This window comes from Columba livia, chromosome 1 (assembly GCF_036013475.1).
Source record: "Columba livia isolate bColLiv1 breed racing homer chromosome 1, bColLiv1.pat.W.v2, whole genome shotgun sequence".
In the NCBI taxonomy this organism is placed as follows: Eukaryota; Metazoa; Chordata; class Aves; order Columbiformes; family Columbidae; genus Columba; species Columba livia.
This window is the reverse complement of record NC_088602.1, coordinates 4,254,756-4,279,242: the sequence shown is the minus strand read 5'-3', so window position 1 is coordinate 4,279,242 and position 24,487 is coordinate 4,254,756. Positions and strand designations below refer to the sequence as shown.

Genomic DNA, 24,487 nt, shown 5'->3' with positions numbered 1-24,487 from the left:
GGAGGGATCCCGTCCAGAAGGAGTGTGGTGACATGGCCTAATTGTCCACAATGGTAGACACCAGAGGGGCAGTCATCACAGAACCACAGAATGTCAGGGGTTGGAAGGGACCTGGAAAGCTCATCCAGTGCAATCCCCCCGCCAGAGCAGGAACACCCAGATGAGGTTACACAGGAAGGTGTCCAGGCGGGTTGGAATGTCTGCAGAGAAGGAGACTCCACAATCTCCCTGGACAGCCTGGGCCAGGCTCTGCCACCCTCACTGAGAAGAAGTTTCTTCTCATATTTAAGTGGAACTCTTTGTGTTCCAGTTTGTACCATTTTTCACCTCTGAAGGTTGGTGATGGCTTTTCCCCTACAGTCCATAATAGTGCTGGGAGCAAAATCTGGCTTCTCCTGGAGATGTCAGCCCACAGGTTACAGTTTGCTTGTAACTTGCGTGCTGTCCTGGGGGACAGGGCAGTTTGGAGAGGTGGATGGAGAACCAACAACCTCTTCCAGGCATCCTGCACCTCTGCCTGCCTGGATGGAAGATGCAGTTGTTCCTTCAGGCTTGGGAGGACCGGGAATGCTGCAGCTTCTTGGGGGCAGTTTCCTCATTGGGACTCTGCTTGTATCGCTTTATACACAGCACTGAGAAGTGCTATAAATTAAATTTGCTAGTTAAGAGCTGGCAAAGCCCTGCTGAGATGTTTCTATCTATTCTTCACTTGCAATGGCTCTGTGTGCTCCTAACCCTCCGTGCAGCAGCCCCCACTCCTCAGAGGGTGGTGCTGAGGTTGGACAATGTGTATCTCACCACTGAAAGCTCTGCGGTCTGGCAACCTGTGGCTTTCCGTACTGTGGCATCACTCCTGCACCCATTCGCTTCCTCCCACCCAAAGGGAATCGTGAAACAGCTTGTGGGCTCTCACTGCATCACCCACTCTGCAAAGCTCAGCCTTTCAACCCTGACAGACTGCATCGCGAGTCCATGAAGAGATCCCCACCATCTCTGACAAGCTTTGGAGCAGGGGATTTGCTTGAGATACTCTTGTGCTGCTTTGCTGCCATAATTTATAGTCCCCATAATAATAAGGGGATTCTGCTCCTCTGCTCTGCTCTGGTGAGACCCCCCTGCAGTGCTGGTCCAGCTCTGGGTCCTCAGCACAGGACACACATGGACCTGCTGGAGAGGGACCAGAGGAGCCACAGGAATGATGCGAGGCTGGAACAGCTCCGCTGGGAGGACAGGCTGAGAGAGTTGGGGTGTTCAGCTGGAGAAGAGAAGCTCCGGGGAGACCTTAGTGCAGCCTTTCCGGACTTAAAAGGGGCCAAGAAGAAAGATGGGGACAGACTTTTGAGCAGGGCCTGTTGTGATAAGACAAGGGATGATGGTTTTAAACTAAAGGAGGGAGATCCAGGCCAGATATGAGGGAGAAATTTTTTATAATGCAGGTGATAAAACACTGTCCCAGGTTGGCCAGAGAGGTGGTGGATGAACCATCCCTGGAGACATCCCAGGCCAGGCTGGATGGGGCTCTGAGCAACCTGAGCTGGTGAAGATGTCCCTGCTCATGGCAGGGGTGGCACTGTATGAGCTTGTAAAGTCCCTTCCAACCCAAACCATATGATTCTATGAATTTGGTTTGAGTCAGCCAGTGAAGCTCTCAAGACTTTCTGGCAGTGAGGAGCCCAGCAGGACAGACACAGCAGGACAAATCCTGTCCCCAGTTTGGAGATGCAACACCCATGAGGCTGATGGGTCTGAGCAGAGCAAGGAGAGAAGCCGTGTTGCACTTCAGACTCAGCGACAGCTGCCGCCCTCCCAGCACTAAGGCAATAAATCCGGTGCATCTGGGTTTATTCTCCTCCAAATCACTTTATTATATTGTGAATAATCACAAAGCCTTACAATGCTGCAGAGGTTCTTAAAAAAAACAACCACCAAACCAAACTAACACATCGACAGTATTTGCCAGCTTTTTCTAGCACTTGTTCAGCTAGCAGCTAGCATGAGATTACACAAGGAGATCTTGCAGTCTTCAATTGGATTGTCACATTGGTTTTTAAACTTACCACAGTGGAGCTAAGACAGTAACTTTGACAGTATGTGATCCTGGAAACATTTCATCTACATACAGACGTATAAAATTAAACAACTATTTAAAAATTACATTTTCTGCCAGCAGAAAACAATTCTCTTAAAAAGGCAAGATCCACTAAAAAACACCTCCTCCCTCCCCAATTGCCCCCATCTTGCACTGCAGTTGGTTGCTGTTCTCTTCCAGATCCCTGCCTGCAGGCAGTTCCGTTGCCTTTTTAAGAAAATCAACGTTTCTTATGATTATGAAGGCTGGTTGAGCATTGCAAATGATCACTAGAGTGGGGAAAACCCCCAGCACTGAAAGAAAGGCCTAAAATCCCACCTTAAAATCTGTGATTGAAAAGGTGATGGATGAAAATGTGAGAGAGTGATTTCAGTATCCAAAGTGAGGTGTTGATTCTGGCTTTTATGGGCTCAGTGGGTTTCAGTCATCCCTGGAGACACCTCCTTGGGGCAACAGGGTTTCCATTTGCAAAGACCTTTGGGAGTGTGAGGATGAAGCTTGAGCAGCTTCCAACACTCCCAAGGAAGGTTGTGGGATGGGCTCATACCTGCATCACCTTTGCATGGACCTCTCTAAACCAGCTTACACGTTGAAGGTTGCCTTGATGCAAGGCTGCATTGAGAGACCAAGATGCAGACCAACCCGAGCAGGACCCTCATCCACAACATCTTCGCATGCCCAGGACATTTTATGCCAGATATAAACAGCAGACAGCTCCATTGCATGAGCTTCTGTAAGCAAGTTGAGGGTTTCACACACAGCACTGGGTCGTGCTGTGCTGCCTTCCCCCACTGTCTCCTGGCTTGGAGAAGAAGACGGATGCTCCCCTTTGCTTTGGCAGCATTTCAGCAATGGAGGGAAAAATGAATAAATCTCTGAGGACCGGGTTTTTTATCAGATTTGGGTTGGCAACCAAGGAGCTGTGTGAGAGAAAGAAAAGCCACAACTCTGAAAATAAAAGAAAAAACAAAAAAAAACCCAAACGAGATCTTTCCCCTGATAGGCAAAGCGCTCCAGGTTTGCAGGCGTCAGTGTTAATTCTTCTCCTGGCACATTCTGTAGAGTGTATTGGTGCTGGAAATTGCCCCATGAGCCCAGCTGAGTTGCAGATGTTACATTCAGATGGGGACGTCAGCACAGAAACAGCTTAATCTCATGTCCTTTGGGGCTGCGTCTTGGTTTGATAAGGTCATCAAGATGACAATCCCTGCCAAGGTTTTCTTCCAAGCTTCCCCAGAAAGGGAGAAAGGGTTGTTTTTTTTTACATTTAAGCTGGGCTATGTGATCTCTTCACTTGGCAGCTCAGTTAATTTGCTTCATCAGAGGCTGGTTCCTGGGTGAGATGCGGCTGTTGGCAGAGCCCTCTGCTTGCCTTGCTCTGCTGCACATCATCTCTGAGCAATATCTCACCAAGGTTAGAGAGATGAGAGGTTGCCAAGGTTGGACCTGAAGTAATTTGATGCAAAGAAAGGATAAAGATGGGAAAATAGGGATAAAGCTGTGGGAAAAGTTCTTGACTTACTCAATGTTCATTGCACGCCTATGCAAATGACATGGAAAAAGCAGCACATTAGGAGCACCCTGTATTCAGGTTTGCCTGGAAATGTTTCTTCAAGACCGAAAGTGCGTGACAGGGAACAGGGTGCTGCTAATGAAGGCAACATCCAGAAGGCACTTCTTGGGGAGTAATAATTAAAAATAAAAAAGGATGGTGCATGGTCTTGTAAGCAAGCAGCTACGGAGTCAGTACATTTTGGTGTGTGCTCTGGACAGGTGTAGCTTTGCTCCTACAAACGTGTCCGGGGCATGAAGGTTTGCTCCAGACCAGCTGTTCTGCCCTGGGACCTGCAGAGCAGCTTGGTCCTCATTGTCCAGCATCACCGCTCTTGAGCTATTGTGGGACCTCAACACACTGGGCAGAATCTGGAGCCTGCAGATGATGCGGGCCGGGATTTGAGAGTTTATAAAAATCCACGATCAATGTTGGCGTATACAAATATATAAATTATTGACAGTTTTACAAAAGGCACACTGCAAACCATCTCAGTCCGACACCTGTACAAATCCCACGCCCCCCCTGCCCTCCCTTCCCTGCCCCTTCTCCCCGGCTTTCATCACAAAACGTAAGATGCTGCTGCTACGGACCCATGGCTGTTATGGCAACTGAGGACCTCTTTTTTGGTCAGCCCAATTTGTCGGTGGTACTGTCCTTCTTTGATGGTCTTAAGACACTGTATGTTCTTCCCCAGGGTGATGCTTTTGATGGAAGGCAGGTATTTCAGTGCAGTCTTTGGCAAGGATGACACACCTGTCCCGGAGAGGTTGAGCTCTTGTAGTGAATTCAGACCAAAGATGACTTCAGCAGTCAGTGACTTCAGGTCGGGATTGCTCGATAAATCCAGAACTTGGAGGGCTTGTAGTTCCTTGAAGCAATAAGGAGATAATTCTCCAAATCCATGCAAGCCACTGAGGGATAAATGAATCAAATCTTTCAGCCCTGCGAAGTCTCCTTTCTCAATTCTGAGTAGAGGGTTCCCGTCAAGATTTAAGTATCGGAGAGGAATCCCTTGGAGATTTGGCACAGATGTTAGCCTGTTTCCAGAAAGATTTAAGTTCTGGATGTTAGGGATGCTCTTTTCATGGTGCCTCGTGATGGCGCTGAGCATATTGTAGGATAGATCCACATTCAGGGGTTTTCCTTGACCTTTTGAGGCAAAAACGTCCATAGATATATCCAAAAGCTTGTTATTGCTCAAATCTATGTCACCCAGAGGAGAACTGGAGAAACAGTCCTCTGGAAGGACTTCCAGAGAGTTATGACTCAGATCCAAGGACTCCAGGTACCGAAGCCTGGAGAAGGTTGTGGGGGAAATCTTGGCAATTTTGTTGTAGCTCAGGTCGAGGCTCACCAAGGTGGTGTATCCAGGGCCTGTGAGCATTGATTCGTTGATTGTTTCCAGTTTGTTTGATGACAGATCCAAGTAGGAGGTATCCAGAGGGATTGGGACGGGAACAATATGTGAGCCTATTCCACTGCAGTCCACCTTGGTCAAGCTAAAGCTGTCGAAGAGACCGAAGCTTTCCACTTCACAGTGGCAGCCAGGGAAGCAGCTTTTGGTGGTACCAAAACAAGGGAGGAGAAGCAGCAAATTGAACCGGGCCAGGAGCTGCATTGTTGTTGACCTGGAAAACAAGGTGATAAGAAAATAGATGTAATTGCCATAGAAATTACTTTATTGGAGATGTGTAAAAATTTGAGTCATGCAGCCTTCTCCTCTGTCTTTCCAAAAGGATAGATTAAATATACCCTTAAATAACATGGATGTCCCAAACCCTTTGTCTCTCACATTATGAAATCCACTGGGACCTTAGTGGAGAACGAATATTGGGTTAAGAATCTTTGCAGATATCACCAAGTAAAGACATAACTGGAAATTAACTGTAAGAACAGTAGGCTGCCTTAAAGCATGATCTGACTAACCAACATGAATTCTTTTGACTGTGCCTTGGAAAAAGCTAAATGACAGCTCAAACCCTGAGTCATTTTACAGCCTGGCAAACTTCAGCACACAGTGGTCTTCATGTCAGGGCATCCCTGTGACCTTTGGGAACGCTGAGTTCAAGACCCTGCATTGACAGGTTGGAGAAATAATATAGGGAAGGAAAACCCAAAGATTTGTTCAAATTTCTTATAGATGACAGAGACAACAGCATCATCAGAACATCATCCAGGATGAACAGCTAGAACGGCAGGGCCTGTTGTGATAGGACAGGGGGTGATGGTTTTAAACTGAAGGAGGGGAGATTCAAACTGGACATGAGGAAGAAGTTTTTACACTGAGAGTGGAGAGAGCCTGTCCCAGGTTGCCCAGAGAGGTGGTGGATGAACCATCCCTGGAGACATCCCAGGCCAGGCTGGACGGGGCTCTGAGCAACCTGAGCGGGTGAAGATGTCCCTGCTCATGGCAGGGGTGGCACTGGATGAGCTTTGAAGGTCCCTTCCAACCCAAACCATTCTATGATTCAATGAAAGGCCAGCTGTCTGCTGCCCAGATAGACAGCATGTCTCCTTTGCTTAGACTTCAGATGCAAATTTAGATGCATTTAGGTAGGTAGGATCATTGCTTTATATCAGGTGGCTAAAACCAACCCTCCTTGGGCTGGCAGCTGGCAAGGCAGACAACAGCCAGTTGGCTCCCCACTTGTCAGAGCAGAAGAACCAAGGGCTGCTCAGTCCAACCCAGACTCTGCTGTGATGGGCCTGCCCAGACATTGAGTGGAAAGAGCCAATTTATTTCATATAGAGCCTCTGGGGAGTCTTTGCTAATTACGTTAAGTATTGTCTCTGATTAATGATGGCAGCAAGCAAGGAGCTCTCTCTACCCCTCTGGGTTTAACCTTTGTCCATCAAAGATGTTTCTGTCCCTCCATCATCACAACTGAGGGAGGAAGAGAGTGGATCTGCACCTCAGCAGCTTGGCTGCACCTCTTCAGATCGCATCCCAACAGCTCCTCTGCACAACTCTGGGCAACAGCAGCTGCGTGTTTCAGCAACCAGCCAAAAAATCTTCAGCTCCGCATCTCTGGAGAGCCTGAACTGGAGCGTGACAGCATCCTGCAGGTCAGCAGAGGCAGCAAGGGCTGTCCTTCTTGGTTCCAATTACAGTCATTGGTGACTCCTGCCTTACAAACAGGGTCTCCAGGAGGCTGGCAACAAAAACCCCCACCAAACCAGACAAACAGACCCATCAGCTGCTGGTGGTAAACAGGACTCACGTGCCAAGCACTCATTTAGCCAGGAGAAAAAAAAAAACCTTTAAAGGCAAGTTCCCATCCCCACCTCAGCCCCCCCAGTCTCTCTTCTCACCTTTCCCACTGCTGTTTAAAAGCTCTTTATTAACTTCCTTGCAGTATCGTCTTTCTCACACACCCTTTGATCTGGCTGAGGCGCCTTCCCCACAGCCCTTGCACCTTCCCAAGACCGTTTCCTAGAAGCTCACACTTTATCTTCCCTCATCCACCCCTTGGCATCGCTTTCTCTCCCTTTCCAGCATGGTCATCTTGGCCTTGCTCTCCTTCCCAGGAGACCCACCAGGGACTGCTTGCCAATGTGCAAAAGAAGTGAAAAAGGGAGAAAGCATTGCAAAAATATCATCCTGATCGCTGATACGACTTGTCTGGCAGTAACTCCCAAACCTCCTGCAAATAGCAGAAATTGGGACCCTGGCCAAAAAGCCTGCAACCTAAGCATTGCTAAAGGCCAACACGCAATCCTCCGGAGTCCGTTATTCCATAGAAACAACAGAAAATCAGTAAGATGAGCCCTAGACCCAGCCTATCTTGACTGTTTCTTGAGAAAACACATACATGTGCAGAGAGGACGCAGGGGTCGAGCTCCTTTCTGCAGGGACATTTCCAAATGTCACTTTCCTAATGGCCTCAAGGCTGATCCCCTCTGGTTCTGTGCAGACAGACCATAGCTTGCTCCTTTCTGCAGTCCCTCCTAAACTAAATACTGGGTTTTTTTTTCATGAAGCTGTATTTGGAACACACTGAAATGTTGTATCACCAGTGGAAATTACAGCAGTGAGGAGCACTTTGGAAACTCAAAAAGCGAAAACCCAGATGTTAAATGCCTCATGTATAGGGAAATACCTGAGAACGTGTCAGCTCAGTCAACTTGTATTTCTTCTGCCAAATCCCACCCAATGGTTATTCCCACTTGATGTCTCAACAGGGAAAACACCTCCTAACATCCCCTTTGAAAGCCCAGCTCAGTTCCTCATGGCATCCTGTTGGCTCTGGTGGGAGCTGGACCAGACCCCAGCAGGTTCAAAGACACATCAGTGTGAGACCTGGCTTTCTGAGTGCTGAGACCTTGGTGGGCTCCTGCTGAAGACAAGCAAGAGGGTAATCTCCCAAGTCCTAGTTTAATGGAGAGAAGAATCAAAGCCCACATTAGACTTTGATTATGAGGCTGCTCAAACCCCTTTTGACATGGGAATTCCCTTCCAGATCAGTCTCAAAAATTATTGTCAGAAATATGCAGATACAACAGGTCCCACTGCCATGTCCATGGCTCCAGCCGGCAACAAGCCTGAAAAATTACGCAGCTGAAATGGCAATACACAAAGCTTAGTTTAAGTATTTGTACAGCATCTATTGCCTCTTCTCTCCTTGCAGCACTGCCCCAAATTCCCCTTTACTGGGTTTGCAATTGCTTTGCAGATGAGATGCAATCCGTTACAGCCAGTTAAAAACTCCCTTACGGAGCAGCATGAAGCATTCATAGGCTAACAAGCCACTTGGCCAATAGCTCTGATAAAAGGCAGAAGAAATAAAGGTACTGATCATCTTCCAGTCCAAGAAAGAGACTCCTGCACTGCCAGATAATCGACGAAGAGCTTAGCCAGGTACAGGCGTGCTTCATCATCGCATCGAGCAATCGATAGTGCTCTTTGAAATGGGGAAAGGAACATGCCGCAGGCATTTACAGTTCATCTGTCTACAGCGTGCGTTTGAAACCGCATCAAATTGCCTTTGGATTGCTGCCTACGAGCTGCTCTGTTGACAAAGGCAGGAAGCCAAGGTATCCCCTCGTAAAAGGAAGATGAGTTATACTCTTGCAGCACTGGGGAGAGTCATCTGGAGGAAACACCATGGGCCAGAAACCATGAGACTCATCACCTGGGATAGCGGGGGGAAAGCCACTGGGAGAAAAGAAGTCCTTTCTCAGGCTGGTTCAGCCACGACCTTTTAATTTCTATGGTTTTTGTGGTGTAGAGAGATCCCAGGGATAAATTTTGGCCATCTGACAGCTCTGGGGGGCTTGTTGTACCCACTGATTTCAACAGGAGCTGCTGGAGCTGCAGCATTGTAGAATCATAGAATAGTTGGGCTTGGAAATGACCTTTCAAGCTCATCCAGTGCCACCCCTGCCATGAGCAGGGACATCTTCACCAGCTCAGGTTGCTCAGAGCCCCGTCCAGCCTGGCCTGGGATGTCTCCAGGGATGGGGCATCCACCACATCTCTGGCCAACCTGGGACAAGCTCTCACCACCCTCAGGGTCAAGTATTTCTTCCCCATGTCTAGCATCATCCCCCATGTTTCAGGTGCCAGGAGTGGCTGCAGGGCTCTGGTCTTTATATGTTCCTCATCCTTTCTGCATGGCAACTATCCTGAGACAAACCCAAGGAGACCCAGTGATGGGCAACAGAGCCAAAGTTGGACCAAGGTCCCCAAATCCCACACCTCTCCCTGAGCCTGCAGATGCCCCGATGTCTACTCCCTGCTCTGCTCATCCTCTGCACCGTCACGTGGCAGGACCTGGGCAGAAACCTCATACTGAGATTTCTCTGCCAAAAAAAACCCGTTAAAATCTGATTTTAAAACCAGACTGTAGAGGAAATGCAGGTCTCAGGTGATGATCAGGGAGTGGGGTGGGAGAGAAGAAACCTTTGTTACGGTGCTATTGCAAATTCACGCTTCTCACTGCACTTGATTTCCCCCTTCTTCTCTTCCCTCAAGATTTTTCTCACCAGTCTTGCCTGATCCACAGCTGAGACTTTTTGACCTCGTTCCAACCCAAGGAAGATGAGCTAACACATCCCGCCCTAGATGGGAGCCCATTGCTTGGGGACTGGTCCCGGACTCGGGAAGGCAGAGATGAAGAAGATGCTACTTAGGCCACCTCTGGTTGCCCTGGCAACCACCAAGCTGGAAATCCCTATAGCCAAATCTCAAGGACTAATTACAAAATAATAAAAGGGGGAGATGTTTGAAAGTTCATTGTTTGATGGAGTCAGGAAATAGCCCCCTTGTTTGTGCCTCACCCCTTGGCCTCCCTGTACCTGTCATTTGGAAACGCATCAGCTGAAATGCAGCTTGAGTCAGGGCTGGAGACCCAAAGTCACCCCATGAAGCTTAAGGTACGTAAGGAAGAAGTGCAGAAACCCCAGGTTGTCTCTAGGGTGGTGTGAAGAGAAAGAAATTGTACCAAAAGGGGATGAAACCCACCTAAGACCAGACCAAATCTTGGAGATGCTCCATCTCTCCCTTGACCATGGTTTAGCCAGTTGTCCACTCTCCTTGGGCTGCTGCTTCCCACCCCATCCCTGGCTGCATCCTCCAAACTTGAGTCCCACCCAGCAACCAAGTGCACCCAGGATTAATCAATTCGGATTACTCATTCAACAAAAACAAAGCCCTGATCTTCCTTTTTCCCTTTTGGTGGGTCAGTTTTCCAGCAAATCGGGCTGCCCACAGAATCACAGAATGTCAGGGGTTGGAAGGGACCTGGAAAGCACATCCAGTGCAATCCCCCCATGGAGCAGGAACACCCAGATGAGGTTACACAGGAAGGTGTCCAGGCGGGTTGGAATGTCTGCACAGAAGGAGACTCCACAACCTCCCTGGGCAGCCTGGGCCAGTGTTCTGTTACCCTTACTGAGAAGAAGTTTCTTGTCAAATTTAAGTGGAACCTTTTGTGTTCCAGTTTGAACACATTACCCCTTGTCCTAGCATTGGTTGTCACCAAGAAGAGCTTGGCTCCATCCTCCTGACACTCACCCTTTATATATCTGGAAACATTAATGAGGTCACCCCTCAGTCTCCTCTCTCCAAGCTCCAGAGCCCCAGCTCCCTCAGCCTTTCCTCACACGGGAGATGCTCCACTCCCTTCAGCATCTTGGTGGCTGCGCTGGACCCTCTCCAGCAGTTCCCTGTCCTGCTGGAACTGAGGGGCCACAACTGGACACAATATTCCAGGTGTGGTCTCCCCAGGGCAGAGCAGAGGGGCAGGAGAACCTCTCTGACCTACTGACCACCCCCTTCTAACCCACCCCAGGTACCATTGGCTTCCTGGCCACAAGGGCCCAGTGCTGGCTCATGGTCACCCTGCTGTCCCCAGGACCCCCAGGTCCCTTTCCCCTACACTGCTCTCTAACAGGCTCTCTGCCCAGCTGCAGGGTTAGCAGCTCTGACACAGGAACGGGGAAAAGAGGACCCATCTTTTCAATAGCAGCTCACAATTTGAGCAGATCAGGTATGACATGAATCCCTGAGTGTCTAAGGCACGGTGAACAGATCCTGGTAATTTCCATTTTTTTTCACCAATATGCTGCTGGATTAATTCTGGATTAACAGCAAATAGAGAAAACTGTAAAGGAAAGAGGCAAAAAAAGAAGAGCTGGAGTCCACCTATCCCGAATAAAAGTTGCTGTTCTAGCAAAGGACAGAGGAGTTGGATTAGCGATTACATTTCATCAGGAGCAAAATTTGGGGATCGTCTTCTGGATCTTGCATCAGCCAACTGGACAAAAGCAAAGTCTTTATAGCAAGGTCCACAGGGCCCACTTGGCTGCAATCACTAACTGGGGCCAGGGGAAAGGGAACATTACTGGAAAGCAGAGCAAGCTGCATAGGATATGATAGAGACCACATATCCTCCAGACTGAAAAAAAAAATTGGCTGTATTTCTCTTTAAATACTTGAGAGGTTTTGGAGCACCAGGATGCTCCTCAGTTGCTTCTCCAACAACAGAAGTGCTTCAGAGATCCTTTTGTTTGTTTGTTTCCCCCTCCCATTAATTAACCTGTAAAATAAGAATAATTATCAACTGAAGTGCAGCACTAACAACAGCTACACTTTTCCAGTGTGGACTCTCCCAGGCTGAGCCCAAATGACAGCACAGATACAATCGCAGCCCAGTCTCCAGATCCCACTTGCCAATGTGAGCAGAAAGCAAAACTGGCTCAAACCAGCCCCCAGCCAGAGACTATTAATCCCTTAATTTGTAGGCACACACCCCTCACATGACAAAGTTACTGGGGATTTTTGATGTGAATCCATCAAAAGTAATATTTATAAAGGCTTTTGCTCTGCCTGATTCAGAGTAGATTTTCCCTGCAGAAGAGTTACCAAAACACATGCAGCAAAGAGCTGTGTTTACTCCCTCTGTAAAGATTATTAAACCAATTAGTGCTTCCTCACAAAGGAGTTTTGGTGCAAATGGAAACAGGGCTTTCTGATCAATTTGCTGTTTTTTTGTTGTCAGCTGGTTTGGGGTTTGCTTTGCAAATACTGGTCCTGGTTTTCTACTCAGTGGTTGTGACTTCTTGGATTTAGGGAGAGGAGGGCTAATGAAAATCCAAGTATCTGCTACATAGGTTTGGTCCTGCATTTGCTTAGGTGGGTTTGAGGGATTTGAGTGGAGTTACTCCAGGTGTCAGTGATGGCAGGATGCGAATCCATCTCTTGGTTTTTCTAAATTCACCTTGATTTCATGGAGCCCTCCACCAGGAGCCACTGCACAAGGCACTTTTGGGTGATCATGAAATACCTTGGGTTGGAAGGGACCTTCAAAGCTCATCCAGTGCCACCCCTGCCATGAGCAGGGACATCTTCACCAGCTCAGGTTGCTCAGAGCCCCGTCCAGCCTGGCCTGGGATGTCTCCAGGGATGGTTCATCCACCACCTCTCTGGCAACCTGGGACAGACTCTCACCACCCACAGGGTCAAATATTTCTTCCTCATGTCTGGCCTGAATCTCCCTCCTTTAATTTAAAAGCATCAACCCTTGTCCCATCACAACAAGCCCTGCTAAAATGTCTGTCCCCATCTTTCTTATCAGCCCCTTTATCACTGTGAAATGCAAAGCTGCTTAGACAGCAGAGCCATCCCCAGTTACGTGCAACCCAATATTCTCCTTCTCCTTGCCTTATTTTCCCCACCAGTGTATACAAGCATTGGGATGGGGGAAAATGCAGCCACTGAAACGGTGGCATTAGCTCTTATGGCTCAATGTAAAGGGACACCAGAAGGCCTGAACAGGAGCTAAAATCACCCTGCAGGTTCCTGAACACTTTTTGCTCCATCTCCCACTCCCTGGGGAAAATCAGACTGAAATGCAAGGAATGAGGGGGAAAAAAAACCCAAACCTCTATTAATTCCTTTCTCCTTTAAAGCTGCCTAATAGTGCATGTAAAAGCACCTCCTTTGCATTCAGTCAAGAGCCCCACCACCAAAGGAATTATCGTTAGCAAGTAATTAACCCAGCGGTGTCAGGAATATACCTTACTAGGCTATGGAAGAATAATATATAATAGGCACTAAATGTGGGATGGAAAGAAAAAGTCTTTTCTCCTCTTTCAATGCAGCGATGTGGTTGTATTTTAGGCAGACCAGGGTGGGCGGTGTGATGGGACGTGTGGGCTCATGATGGGATGTCTCCTCTCCGACCTGTGGGTCCCCAGGGCTCACAGGCCACGACCAGCAGATCTCAAGCCAATGGCTTGTTTGCTCTGCTTGGAGTTCTGTCCCTGTTTAGGTGATTTCAAGAGGGGATAAAACTGCTATAAACAGAGATGAGCTGCTGCTCCCAGATCTGGACAAGAACCCCATTGCTCTGTATCAAGTCTGTCTTTGCAAGACTTGAATTTCACAAAAAAAAACCCATGCAATTTGGCATGTGGAGAGATGGAAGGGCCAAGGCATTAAAAACAAGGCACCATTTTCCCCGTATCTCAGTTATCTTTGCTTTTCTCAGCTCCAGATGTAGAGAAACTACTGAACCAAAACCACGATGATTAGACAGCATCCCACCGATGTTCTCCATCCTTCAGGGAAATTTTCATAGACATTACAGGGGATGGGATAGATAAGATGAGCAAGAGCAAAGCCAAATTGTTAAGCACCAGGCACATTTCATAACCCCAAAGCCAAAAACCAAGCAGCCCCCCAGGTCTACCACATGGGCTGCAGAGAGGACATATAGGATAGATCGAGAGGGAACCCAGCACCTCCAAACCCTATAGCTTCACACTATGGGTTTGTTTTCAAACAAGTGACATCCCTTGCTCAGCTGAAATGGCCTCTGCTGTGTTTTTCCTTTAAAGTAAAAAAAATAATTATCCTTTCTTTATAAAATAAATGGAGAGCTCTATTAAAATAATCTTTGCTCCAACTGTTAATGTCACAAATCCCATCTGCTTTGCAAGAGGCCAATGGTAATTTATCATCCTAGTGTTTAAACACTGAATTGTTTGTTCCACTTGTGCAATCTCTCCCCCAGCATCCCTCATCCCTCCCAAGGAGGAAATCAAGGTGCAGTGCGGTGTATTTTGGGCTCTGACAAAAGGAAACCTGTGTGGGCAGCTCTGCCAGCCCATAGGGTGAGTTCCAGCTGATTTACACCTGTGGCTGAAATATGGATGATTTCTGCTGCCCCAAGAGCTGCGTGCCTCAAAAAGCCACATCTTGGAAGCAAACAGAAGCCCAGCTCCCAGGAATTTCATCTGGAGTGGGAAAAAGTCAGTGCTACCTCCATCCAGCACAGGCAAATTAGGAATTAAATCACAGCGGCACCAGGGTTTTGCACAAAAATCCCCCTTCCCTACTTAGCTGAGGATGCTGCCAGGTTAATAGTGGTTATATCTGGGGTGGGGAAATAGTTTCCCATGGCTTTTGAAAGCAATTTTGCTCACCAGCCTCACGCCGAGATGTGCTTGAGCCAGAGGAGGCGTTCCTGAAAGGAAATTAAATTCACCAAGTCTCTGGAGCTCCGGAGGTGTCAGTGCAGCGTGTCACCTCCCAGCAGCTCTGGGAGGGATTCATGGGGCTCCTGGGAGCAGAGGGGACGTGATTCTATGTTTCTGCAAGAACTTAACCCTAAAGCTGTACAGGGATATGGGAAACTAACTGCTGCTTTTGGGATGTTCAGCCTGGAGAAGAGGAAGCTCTGGGGAGACCTTATTGCAGCCTTTCTGTACTTAAAAGGGGCCGATAAGAAAGATGGGGACAGACTTTTGAGCAGGGCCTGTAGCAACAGGACAAGGGGAGATGTTTTTAAAATAACAGAGGGGAGATTCAGGGCAGACATGAGGAAGGAATTGTTGGCCCCGAGGGTGGTGAGAGCCTGTCCCAGGTTGGCCAGAGAGGTGGTGGATGCCCCATCCCTGGAGACATCCCAGGCCAGGCTGGACGGGGCTCTGAGCAACCTGAGCTGGTGAAGATGTCCCTGCTCACGGCAGGGGTGGAACTGGATGAGCTTTGAAGGTCCCTTCCAACCCAAACTGTTCTATGATTTTACGAGCATCCTGTCCCTACCGTTGCCTCCTGGCTATGCCAGCTGCAGGGCCACTCAGACTGGGAGCATCAGCAGCCGCACACCAGTTCTCAGCAGCCTGGCATGCCAGGATCAAAGAAGATGCCCATGAGGGATGCAGAAACTTGGGGCTTTCTCCTCCTCCAGCATGACCCCAGGGGTGACCACCCCAAATCCTTTGACCCCCCTTGCTGCTTTTTAATAGTAAGCATTTCCAGGAACAGGAGGTCTTGCTGTCCTGGCACTTGCTGCGTGTAACACAGACATCATCCCAGCCAGGAACACAAATATTTCCTTAACTGCTTCCAACTCAGCCTGAGCAGGATCTTTATTGTAAACCCAGCGACACAACCCAGAATGGGAAGTCTCTGTTGCAGAGCGGTTATTTTGGCATGAATAGGTTTACAAACCAGCCCTTCAGCACAGCAAAGGGAGAGGTTTACACCTAGTTTTACACCAACCCTAATATGTTTTGCTGTAGAGGAACTTGGTGGAGCTACCAGAAGATTTCCCTGCCCCATCCATCATCTCTGATGTCCAAGGACTTATCGTGATGCACGGAGGAAGGCTTGAAGTACTCAGGCTTTACCCAAATCACAGGGAGAATTAACCCTCGTTCTTCAGGCCTGCATCCCCCTTTGCAAAAGATCAATTTAAAAATGATGGATCACAGCTTGTTCTGCAACATCAGGGTTGTACATGCTACCCGCTCTGCTCTGACCACTCTTGGTGTCAGACTAAGAAAGCTAGCAAGCTGATATACATTTTTAAAGCATAAACCACCTAAGACAGGGCCTTATTTCTTAGTTGGTCGATTATTGACAGCTAAAAGTGATCCTAGCAAGATTTTCCTGTAGCCTCAGCTTTTGATAATGCCACATCTGACCCCCAACCCCAGCCAGTTCTTGCGCCGGCTCCTGCAATGACGATATTTTTACAGAGCACTCCAGCTCCCAGAGACGTGATATAATTCAAGAGGAATGCATGCTGGGACGAACACCATATGCCAGGCCAGCAAGAAACATTAAGAGGTGCAGCACAGGGAGAGGAAACCTCCTTACACACTGGACACTTCTTGGTTTTAAACTGTTAAACAGTTTTAAACTGTTAACAGAGCTGCTCGGCCATACCCTCAGTGTGAGAAGACATGGACGTGCTGGAGAGGGGCCAGAGGAGCCACAGAAATGATGCAAGGTTGAAATAGCTCTGCTGGGAGGACAGACTGAGGGAGTTGGGGTGCTCTGGGGAGACCTTAGTGTGGCCTTTCTGGACTTAAAATAGGACACTAAGAAAAATGAGGACAGACTTTTGAGCAGGGCCTGTTGTGATAGGACAAGGGGTGATGGTTTTAAACTAAAGGGGGGGAGATTCAGGCCAGACACGAGGAAGCAATTTTTTCCCCTGAGCGTGGTGAGAGCCTGTCCCAGGTTGGCCAGAGAGGTGGTGGATGAACCATCCCTGGAGACATCCCAGGCCAGGCTGGACGGGGCTCTGAGCAACCTGATCTGGTGAAGATGTCCCTGCTCATAGCAGGGGTGGCACTGGATGAGCTTTGAAGGTCCCTTACAACCCAAACTATTCTATGATTCTATGGTCTCTAAGGGCTTTCCAGCTCTTTCTCCTTGAAACAGAGGTGGCTGCAAATCAGGTGTCCAAATGCTACCTTTGACCATGTGCCTTGGCCACGGTGCTCTGCCCAACTCCAGAAAGCAAAGGCAGACAACACAGACCAAAATCATGCAAAAAGCAAAGGGGAAAGAAATTCACCCCACCTGGGCCACACCTCCAGCCCTGGCAGGAGGGTTTTAAGAGGACCCTGTGCAGCTTTATTTCTCTGAAAGGCAGCAGCTCCCAACCTCCCTTCTCCTTACAGCCCTGTGTGCCTTCAACACAGGAGGGAAAAGCAAGGAGGCAACACCAAGCTGGGTGCCCCTTGGTGCTCCCCCCACCGGCCCAGAGCTGCTTTGTGGGCTTTTTATTTATTTTTGTGGTTGGTTTTTGTATTGTTCTTTTCACGCACAATAATCTCCTGGCCTCTTTGCCGCCTGTGGCTCTCAGCGTGCAGCTGCAGACCCTCCGCCGAGGAGATAATAAATACAATCCTGGCTGTTATTGTTGCAAACAGCACAGCTGGAGGCTCCCGTCTCATTCCCCTCATGGCCCTTCTTCCCCCCTCGCCAATAATTCTTGCAACGTGACGCTGCGAACAATGAACGCCAACAAAACCGCTCAGTAGAGCGTCGCTTCAGGAGCTGCCCAAACCCTGGCAAAGCACATGAGACATTTACTGCACCCAGCAGATCTCCTAGAAGATTCAGAAAGGGGGGATTTGAAGAGGGGAAAGGGATCTGGGTAAAGCTGACAAAGGGTTTAGCCACTGGGCATCATCCTCAGCCCAGATGATGCTTCATTGCTCCAGCGTTGTGGTTTCTCCTTAGCTCTTTTCCTCCTCTCCATGGCCCAAGATCATAGAATCATAGAAGACCTTGGGTTGGAAGGGACCCTCAAAGCTCATCTAGTTCAACCCCCCTGCAATGAACAGGGACATCTTCACCCAGATCAGGTTCCTCCAGTCCCTCTTGGCTTGTGCAGGGTCTTGGAGAGAAGGGTCATCAAAAGTAGGTTGGGAGAGCCATGTCCCCAGCAGGACCCATTTCTCACCACTGATTTTGCCGTGAGTCTGTATTTGCATGCCTCAGTTTCCCTCCTGACACCTTAAGGTTGACTAACTCCAGTGTCAAGAGGTGTTCATTCCTGTGTGGGAATGGGGCAACCATCCTCAGGTTCAAATCCCACCAGTTTAACTGGGAATGGAGCACAAGCGAAGATGCCCTGGTCTGCCCCCATGGAGAAGCCCCCTGTCAATGCCACCACCACTAGTCCAGCCAAATGCCACCACTGTCCTCATGTACCACATCCAGCTCTTGCCTTGCCAGGACACACTGGGGACACCAGCCCTGCTTTTCCCTCTGCAAAATGGGTAGCCAGGCTGGGGGACGGGGAATGGGCCATCTGTGGAGGTGGTTGTCTTGGAGAAGTATCTAAGCACCTCTCGAATCAGTGCTCGCACACTCTGAAGGGTGGCTGCCAACATCAGACCTGCCCCACCGGGGACCTCTACCCGCCCATGCTGCTCACCTCCATCCTGTCCCCATCCCTGTCACCTTGTTGTTGGCGCAGCCCTGTGGCACTTCTGCCATGACGTGGAGATGCCACGAGTCACACAGGATGCACACAAGCATCTGTCTTTACCATTTAACCCTGTATTGACCTCCTAACACAGTTTGACCTGAAATCACTGACTGGCTAAGTAAGACTTCCCAAATTACAGCATCCTCATGCGTGTCCCCAACATGGTGCTGGCCCCTTGCACCCTGTTCCTTCTCAAAGCTGGGGGGACCACCATGCACCGTGTTGTGAACCCAGGAGATAGGGGCATCACCATGGGACATTTGGGGACATTCCAGAAGAGCAATGCTCCCTCCTGTGCGTGAGACTGGCCAGGTTCAGTGTCACCCTCTGATCCTGTAATCCTTTGAGCTGGAGATCTCTTGGAAGAGGTTGCAATGCTCTAGTCCTGGGTTGACACAGCGGTGCATGTTATAGAATCATAGAGTCATTTTGGTCGGAAAAGACACTCAGCATTGAGTCCAATCATTAACCCAACACTGTCACTGAACTGTGTCCATAAGAACAGCATCTCCATGTCGGTTCAACCCCTCCAGGGATGGTGACTCCACCACTGCCCAGGGCAGCCTGTTCCTTGGGTGGGAACTGAACTTTTGCACTGGGATTAAAGGGCTTTGGAGGAAAAGTCTCCTCTGTCCTGCTGTGTGAAACTTGGTCTTACTCTGCACCCTGCAGCGGAGTTCTCAAGGACAGGAGGAAAAGAGGTGATTTTGGGGTCAGGAATGTGTCCTGCCCCACTTGGAGAGCTCTGTGCAAGTTTTTCACTTCAGATAGGATAGGGATGAGGAATCAGATCTGGTTTGACCCATTTGCCACAGCAGGGCTTTGCCTTTAAGTCTCAGTTTTTCCTGACAAGAGATATCTTATTCAAACTCAAAAATAAAACAAAAAAAAAGCCCTTACTTTTCTCCCCACCCCTGGATTTGAGCTGGCAAGTGCAAACCAGAGGAAAAGAGAGGAATCAACTTCACAGACACATGGACAGCCAAAAAGAAGCAGAAGAGGAGAAAAAGGGAAGGAAAAGAAAACCCGCAGATACTGGCACTCAGATATTACACACAGCACATGGCCCTCTGCTCAGCTACAGCAAAGATAAAGTGCCTTTTCTTTTTTCCTCCAGTTTGCTGCTGCTCTAACAGGCAGATTTCCAGCCTGGTTAATGCAACTCAGGAATGTCCCATGCTAAGGCAGCCAGGTTGGTTTAATCTCTTGCAGGGGGAGAGGCCGGGGTGATTCTCAGAGCACGTATTTCCTTCCCCCCTGCTGCACATCTTAAACACTCCAGGAGAAGATGATGTAAACTCCCGGGAAATTAAAAAGATATATATGTATAATTGCAATATAACTGAAAATCTCAAGGATTCTTTGTACTGAATGGCTGAACCATTCATACATTCCCCTTGATAGGTCCAGGTGCCAAGTTTTAAGACAAGAAGCAGCTTGCTCAAGCCAGCCTTTATCTCTCCCCTCAGCATCTCGGCATTCGGAAGTTTCTTTTGATAACCTGCCAGCAGGTCAGTGCTGTGGCTACAGCACGGCTTGGGGGTGCGGGGGGTCAGGAGGGCTCCGGACAAGGATGCCTTGTCTTATCCCACCCTCCAGCCTCTGCTTCTCCCCACCAACCAGCTGACAAGCGGGGAGGAGGAGGGAGAAGAGCCTGAAAGAGGAGGAAATAAATAAAAAAAGAAAAGCGGTTAGGGATGGAGGGAAAACTCTAAACCTTCAGAAGGCAGTGGCTCACCTTTATTTTCCCCAGCTCTGTCTCGCACAGGGGTGGCACACGCTGCTGTTCACTGCGGGGCTGGGGGAGCACAGGATGCTTTTTCCTATATATTTAAAATATATATATATATATTTTTGCATGTTTTTTTTTTTTGTTTTATTTTACAGATCTCTTCTCCCAATTTCCTCCCACCCATTCATGCTGTTTTATGCTTTGCACTCAATCTTAAAGAACGGGGGTGCGGGAGACCCCTCACACTGACCCTGCAGCTTTCCGTACCAGCCCACCTCACCGTTAGTAATTAATGTCCCCTGGGATGTCCATCACGTCCTGGTTCCCTCTGGGCATTTTTGCGATTGCTCCCTGCTGCCTCTGCCAACAGCTGCTCCAATTCATTCACAAACCAGCAGCCTCTCCCCGCAGCGGGATGCCACAGGAGGGATAAAAACGTGTCTGGGTGCTGCCACCCGACCTCCTGCCTACCCCAGTCCCCAGCATTGCTCACCCCATGTACCCACCACCTCTGGGACCCCACATCGGAGCCAAGACTGACAAAAGCCGAGCACAGGTCAGGGCCTCGCCGGGTCATTTCTAACCCACATGTGAGCAAACACTTCTCCGGGACGGCGACTGGCGCCTGTGGGTTGTGAAGGGACACAAGCTGTGCCCCACGCCAGGATGATGGCAGACACCAACCCACTTTGCAGCAAGCAGCCAGCTAAGTTTAGGCTGCAAATTCTCCCTGCTTCCCTCCAGTTCTTTCAGCATCTAACACATCAAGCGTGCTCGTTATTCCTGGAGAGATCAGTCTAAGCCTTGCCTTTCCACAGTGCCTCTTCTCCCGGTATTCGCTTGGCTCTCTCCCGCTGTGATCAAGCTCCGTACGCTGCCAGACGAGCTTCGGAGCAGCGATCAATGCAATATTTCAGCGCAACGCCAGCGACCGGCACCGGCTGCTGTCTGCAGAGCAATGGCACAGTGTCCACCCCAGACAAGTTTCCTACTGTAACTTCGGTGAATGCGGTTATTCAGGCTAACGGCAGCTGATTTATCATGGCAGACACCCGGGTGAAAAAAAGCGGAGGCTCCTGCGATGAAACGCCGTGAGCTCGGCTCGGTGCTCTCGTTACCCCCGTGCTCGAATTCCGTCGCTGCCACCGAATTACGTGAGCTGACCGCGATGGAGAGCGTCGGTTAACGGAGGCGATGCTGCTTCCCCACGACACGAGCCACCAGCTCCATCCTCACCGCTCTCATCCTCCCCAGCCTTCCCAAACCCCAAGCGTAAAGTTGACGGAGGACCCTTTTGTTTCCAGAGAGCGCGAGCTGGCACGTGTTGTGGTTTACTGGGCTAATAAATCCGCCCGTGGTCTGCGCCTTTTAATGACTGCAGCATTAATAACAAGTTTCCATGGAGCTGCTTAAAAGTTTACAGGGTGTGTGCGTTATCAGGGGAACCCCGTGCTTTCTGACCTCCTGATTCAAAAGTCACGACCAGTAGCTTTTTTTTATTATTATTATCTTCTGTTTTTATCGCAATAAGAGAACAAATAAATCCTGGTCTGCTTCCTTTCCCTCCTCCCCCCCAACCCCAAACACACCTTCCCCTCCAGCTTAATCCACTTAGAGGCATGGGAAATTCCCAGGCAAGGAGCTTTGTCCTGCCCTTATCTCTGCAAGCCGGGGGGTGATGAGCCCCCTCTGCATCTTCCAGCCTCTTCACCCCATGCAGGACACCCCCCCACCCCTTCTCCTTTCTCCCCTTACCTTGGGTGAGCTGCAAACCCCTACGAGCCTCCCAGCACCAGAACCCGAGCAAAAAACCTCTTTTCTAGCCCCAACCTCAGTGCTGGGAGGGGAGGGCCGGGGAAAAGGGGGCGGGGGGGGGAGGAGAGAAGGGGAGACAGGGAGCCCTGTGTGAAATCAAAGCCCTGAAACCGGACAGGGGAGGCGGTGCGGAGCCTCCAGCTGCTGCTCGGATTACTTTGCAGCCGTGGCAATCCCGAGCACTCTGCTAAACCACCATTGCACTGGGTGGGGGGAGAAGGAGAAGGGGAGAGATCCCGGTTGGAGACGTTTCATTCCCTCCCACACCCCCCACGGGTCCAGCCCGCCGAGGGGAGGCAGCCGGGCTGAGGGTTCGAACTCACCCCACTGCACCCCAAAATCGCCCCGCTTTGAGAAAGCCAGAGGTGGGGAAAAAGTACCTTACCCCCACCCGAGACCCCTGTTCTCCCTCACTCCGCACCTCAGGTGTTTTAACCCCGCACCGCTGAGCCCCCACGCCAGGCAAACTCATCACACCAAAAAAGTTTCCCCACTCGGAGTCCGGGGGGTGTGTGTGCTCCCCAACAGACACCCCCAGAGCTGGCCCTGAGCATCCCCGGCTCCTCGGGGAGGCGACAAGGAGGGCACAGCCCACCCTTATACAGCGAGCTCCCCTCTCCCCAAAAAACTGGGGGTGAAGGGGGGGTTCCAACACCCCGCGGCTCTGCACACCCAGCCCTGTGGAGGGGATGGGGAGGACTCACCGGGACCGGGGTTGGTTCCCACGGCGGGGAGCGGGAGCCGGCAGCAGGCTTGGAGGCAGGGTGTCCCCTTATCCCTCCTCCTTCTCTCTCCACCTCCTCCTCCTCCTCCTCCTCCTTCTCCTCGTTCAAGGCGTGCAGCTGGCCGGGCAAGCGGGCTGCCCCCTTCCCCGCAGGAGGAGGGAGGAGGGAGCTCAACAGATGGCTGCACACAAGGGAACATCTGGGAGGAGGAGGAGGGAGGAGGAGGAAGAAGGAGGCAGGACTTGCGCTCGGCTGTGCCCCTCCCGAGCTGGCAGACTCCCCCCTTATGGGGGAAAACAGAGGGGTGGGTGTCAAGCCGGCTTTGCACACACAGACACTCACCCTCCCTGCTGCTTTGCATCCCCCTGGGTAAAATTCTTTGTCGTCCCTTTGCTTTCTTGGGGATCAGTTCTGGGCTCCCCAGTTTAAGGACAAGGAATTAGTGGAGGGAGTCCAGCGGCTACAAAGATGCTGAGGGGTCTGGAGCATCTTTCTTATGAGGAAAGACTGAGAGAGCTGGGGCTGTTCAGCCTGGAGAAGCTCAGAGGGGACCTTATTTATGCTTATCAGTTTCTGCAGAGTGGGTGTCAAGAGGATGGACCTGACTCTGTTCAGTGGTTCCAAAGCTGTACATTGGCCTGTTTCTTATAAAAGTTTAGGTTAAAATGGCACAACCACTCTCCCCGTGTATATTTTTGTTATTGCTGGTGCTTTGAAATACGCCACATCCCCAAAACCAATAGTCAAAGTTTGCTCAGACCATGACCCTCACACAAGAATGTTGCTGAGATTCGCATTTAGTATGTCTTTGTGGTGAAAAGGTGATGAAAAAGGAGATTTTTGCCCCACTCAGCTGCTTCCTCTGAGCACATCACTCCACAACCTGCCTGAAGATTTGCAGGACTCAGCTGAGCCGAGTGCTTTTTTGGGGAAAACCCCTTAATCTGGGTTGTGATTTTCCGTGTAAAGGTGACAGTGAAATCTTCAGACATGAACAGTCTGCTGTAAGGATCCATTCACCCCAGGTCTGTTTTTATAGTTCTGGGTAGGGGAAGTTGCTAAATTGGAAGCTTTTGTTTAATTTTCCATTTTATTCGTTTTTCCATGCCTCGTGCTAGGCCTTTGCTGTGTCAAAGTTGGCCTCAGAAAAGCAAGAAGACAGTTTGAAGCTGGAGAAATTGGGAATTAAACTTTCTAGCTGAGATAAAGTCCAGCAGTCAACACTATAAAGTCTGGTGATTTGAAAGGAAGGCTTGAAAAAAAAGGCTTGAAACTTCTGAATTTTGGTAAAGAAAGATCTGTAAATTTTGTTTTCTTTATTTGAAGCCTAAAAGAAGCATGCTTTTTAATAGTTGCTTGTAGAGGGAATTGTGTACTCAGGTATTTTGTTGCTTAGATTAAAATATAATCAACAGAGAGGTGTTCTGGCTTGAACTGCTAACACTAAGAGACATTTCAATAACATTTCACCAGTTTGATGGAGTTGGCCCAAATCATGATGGGGAAAGGGCTGGCAATTTAATTCTGAGTGATCTGGGAGTGGGGATTAGCCCTGATGTGATGCTAACACAAAAATAGTGCTGGTGTGTGTCCGTCTCTGCTATTTAGCTCCTTCAACTATCTCCCACTGAGATCTGCACTTCTCCTGGAAGCGGGGTGACCTCCTGGTCCTCAGTCTCTGCCCTGCAGAGATGGATGACAAAGTGATGCCTCACGCTGCCCATGGTCCACATCTCTACCATGAAACCTTTAATTGCTAAGAGCCTTGGCTGGACAATCCATAGATGTATCCTCCTACCAGTAGATCAAATCTAGTTCATTATCATGGTA

At 49.5% G+C, this 24,487-nt stretch overlaps 1 protein-coding gene across 5 annotated transcripts; it reads right to left on the bottom strand.

Annotated features, from left to right (window-relative positions):
* Positions 1-1,840: 1,840 nt before the first annotated feature.
* Positions 1,841-22,918, bottom strand: TSKU (tsukushi, small leucine rich proteoglycan). 5 transcript variants are annotated; one of them, XM_005500593.3, is made up of 3 exons: positions 22,637-22,918; positions 20,124-20,208; positions 1,841-5,272 (listed from the first exon to the last, which is right to left on the bottom strand). In XM_005500593.3, the coding sequence occupies exon 3, from the start codon at positions 5,260-5,262 to the stop codon at positions 4,204-4,206; it is 1,059 nt and encodes a 352-aa protein (XP_005500650.2). In that variant the 5' UTR covers positions 5,263-5,272; positions 20,124-20,208; positions 22,637-22,918; the 3' UTR covers positions 1,841-4,203. The 5 variants fall into 5 exon arrangements, with proteins under 5 accessions (XP_005500650.2, XP_005500649.2, XP_021140757.2 ...); XM_005500592.3 differs by lacking the exon at positions 22,637-22,918 and adding an exon at positions 21,873-21,984; XM_021285082.2 differs by lacking the exon at positions 22,637-22,918 and adding an exon at positions 20,926-21,494.
* Positions 22,919-24,487: the final 1,569 nt, after the last annotated feature.

Coding starts and splice junctions, on each gene's coding strand:
- TSKU (XM_005500593.3), bottom strand. CDS start 5,262: ATGCAGCTCCTGGCCCGGTTCAATTTGCTGCTTCTCCTCCCTTGTTTT.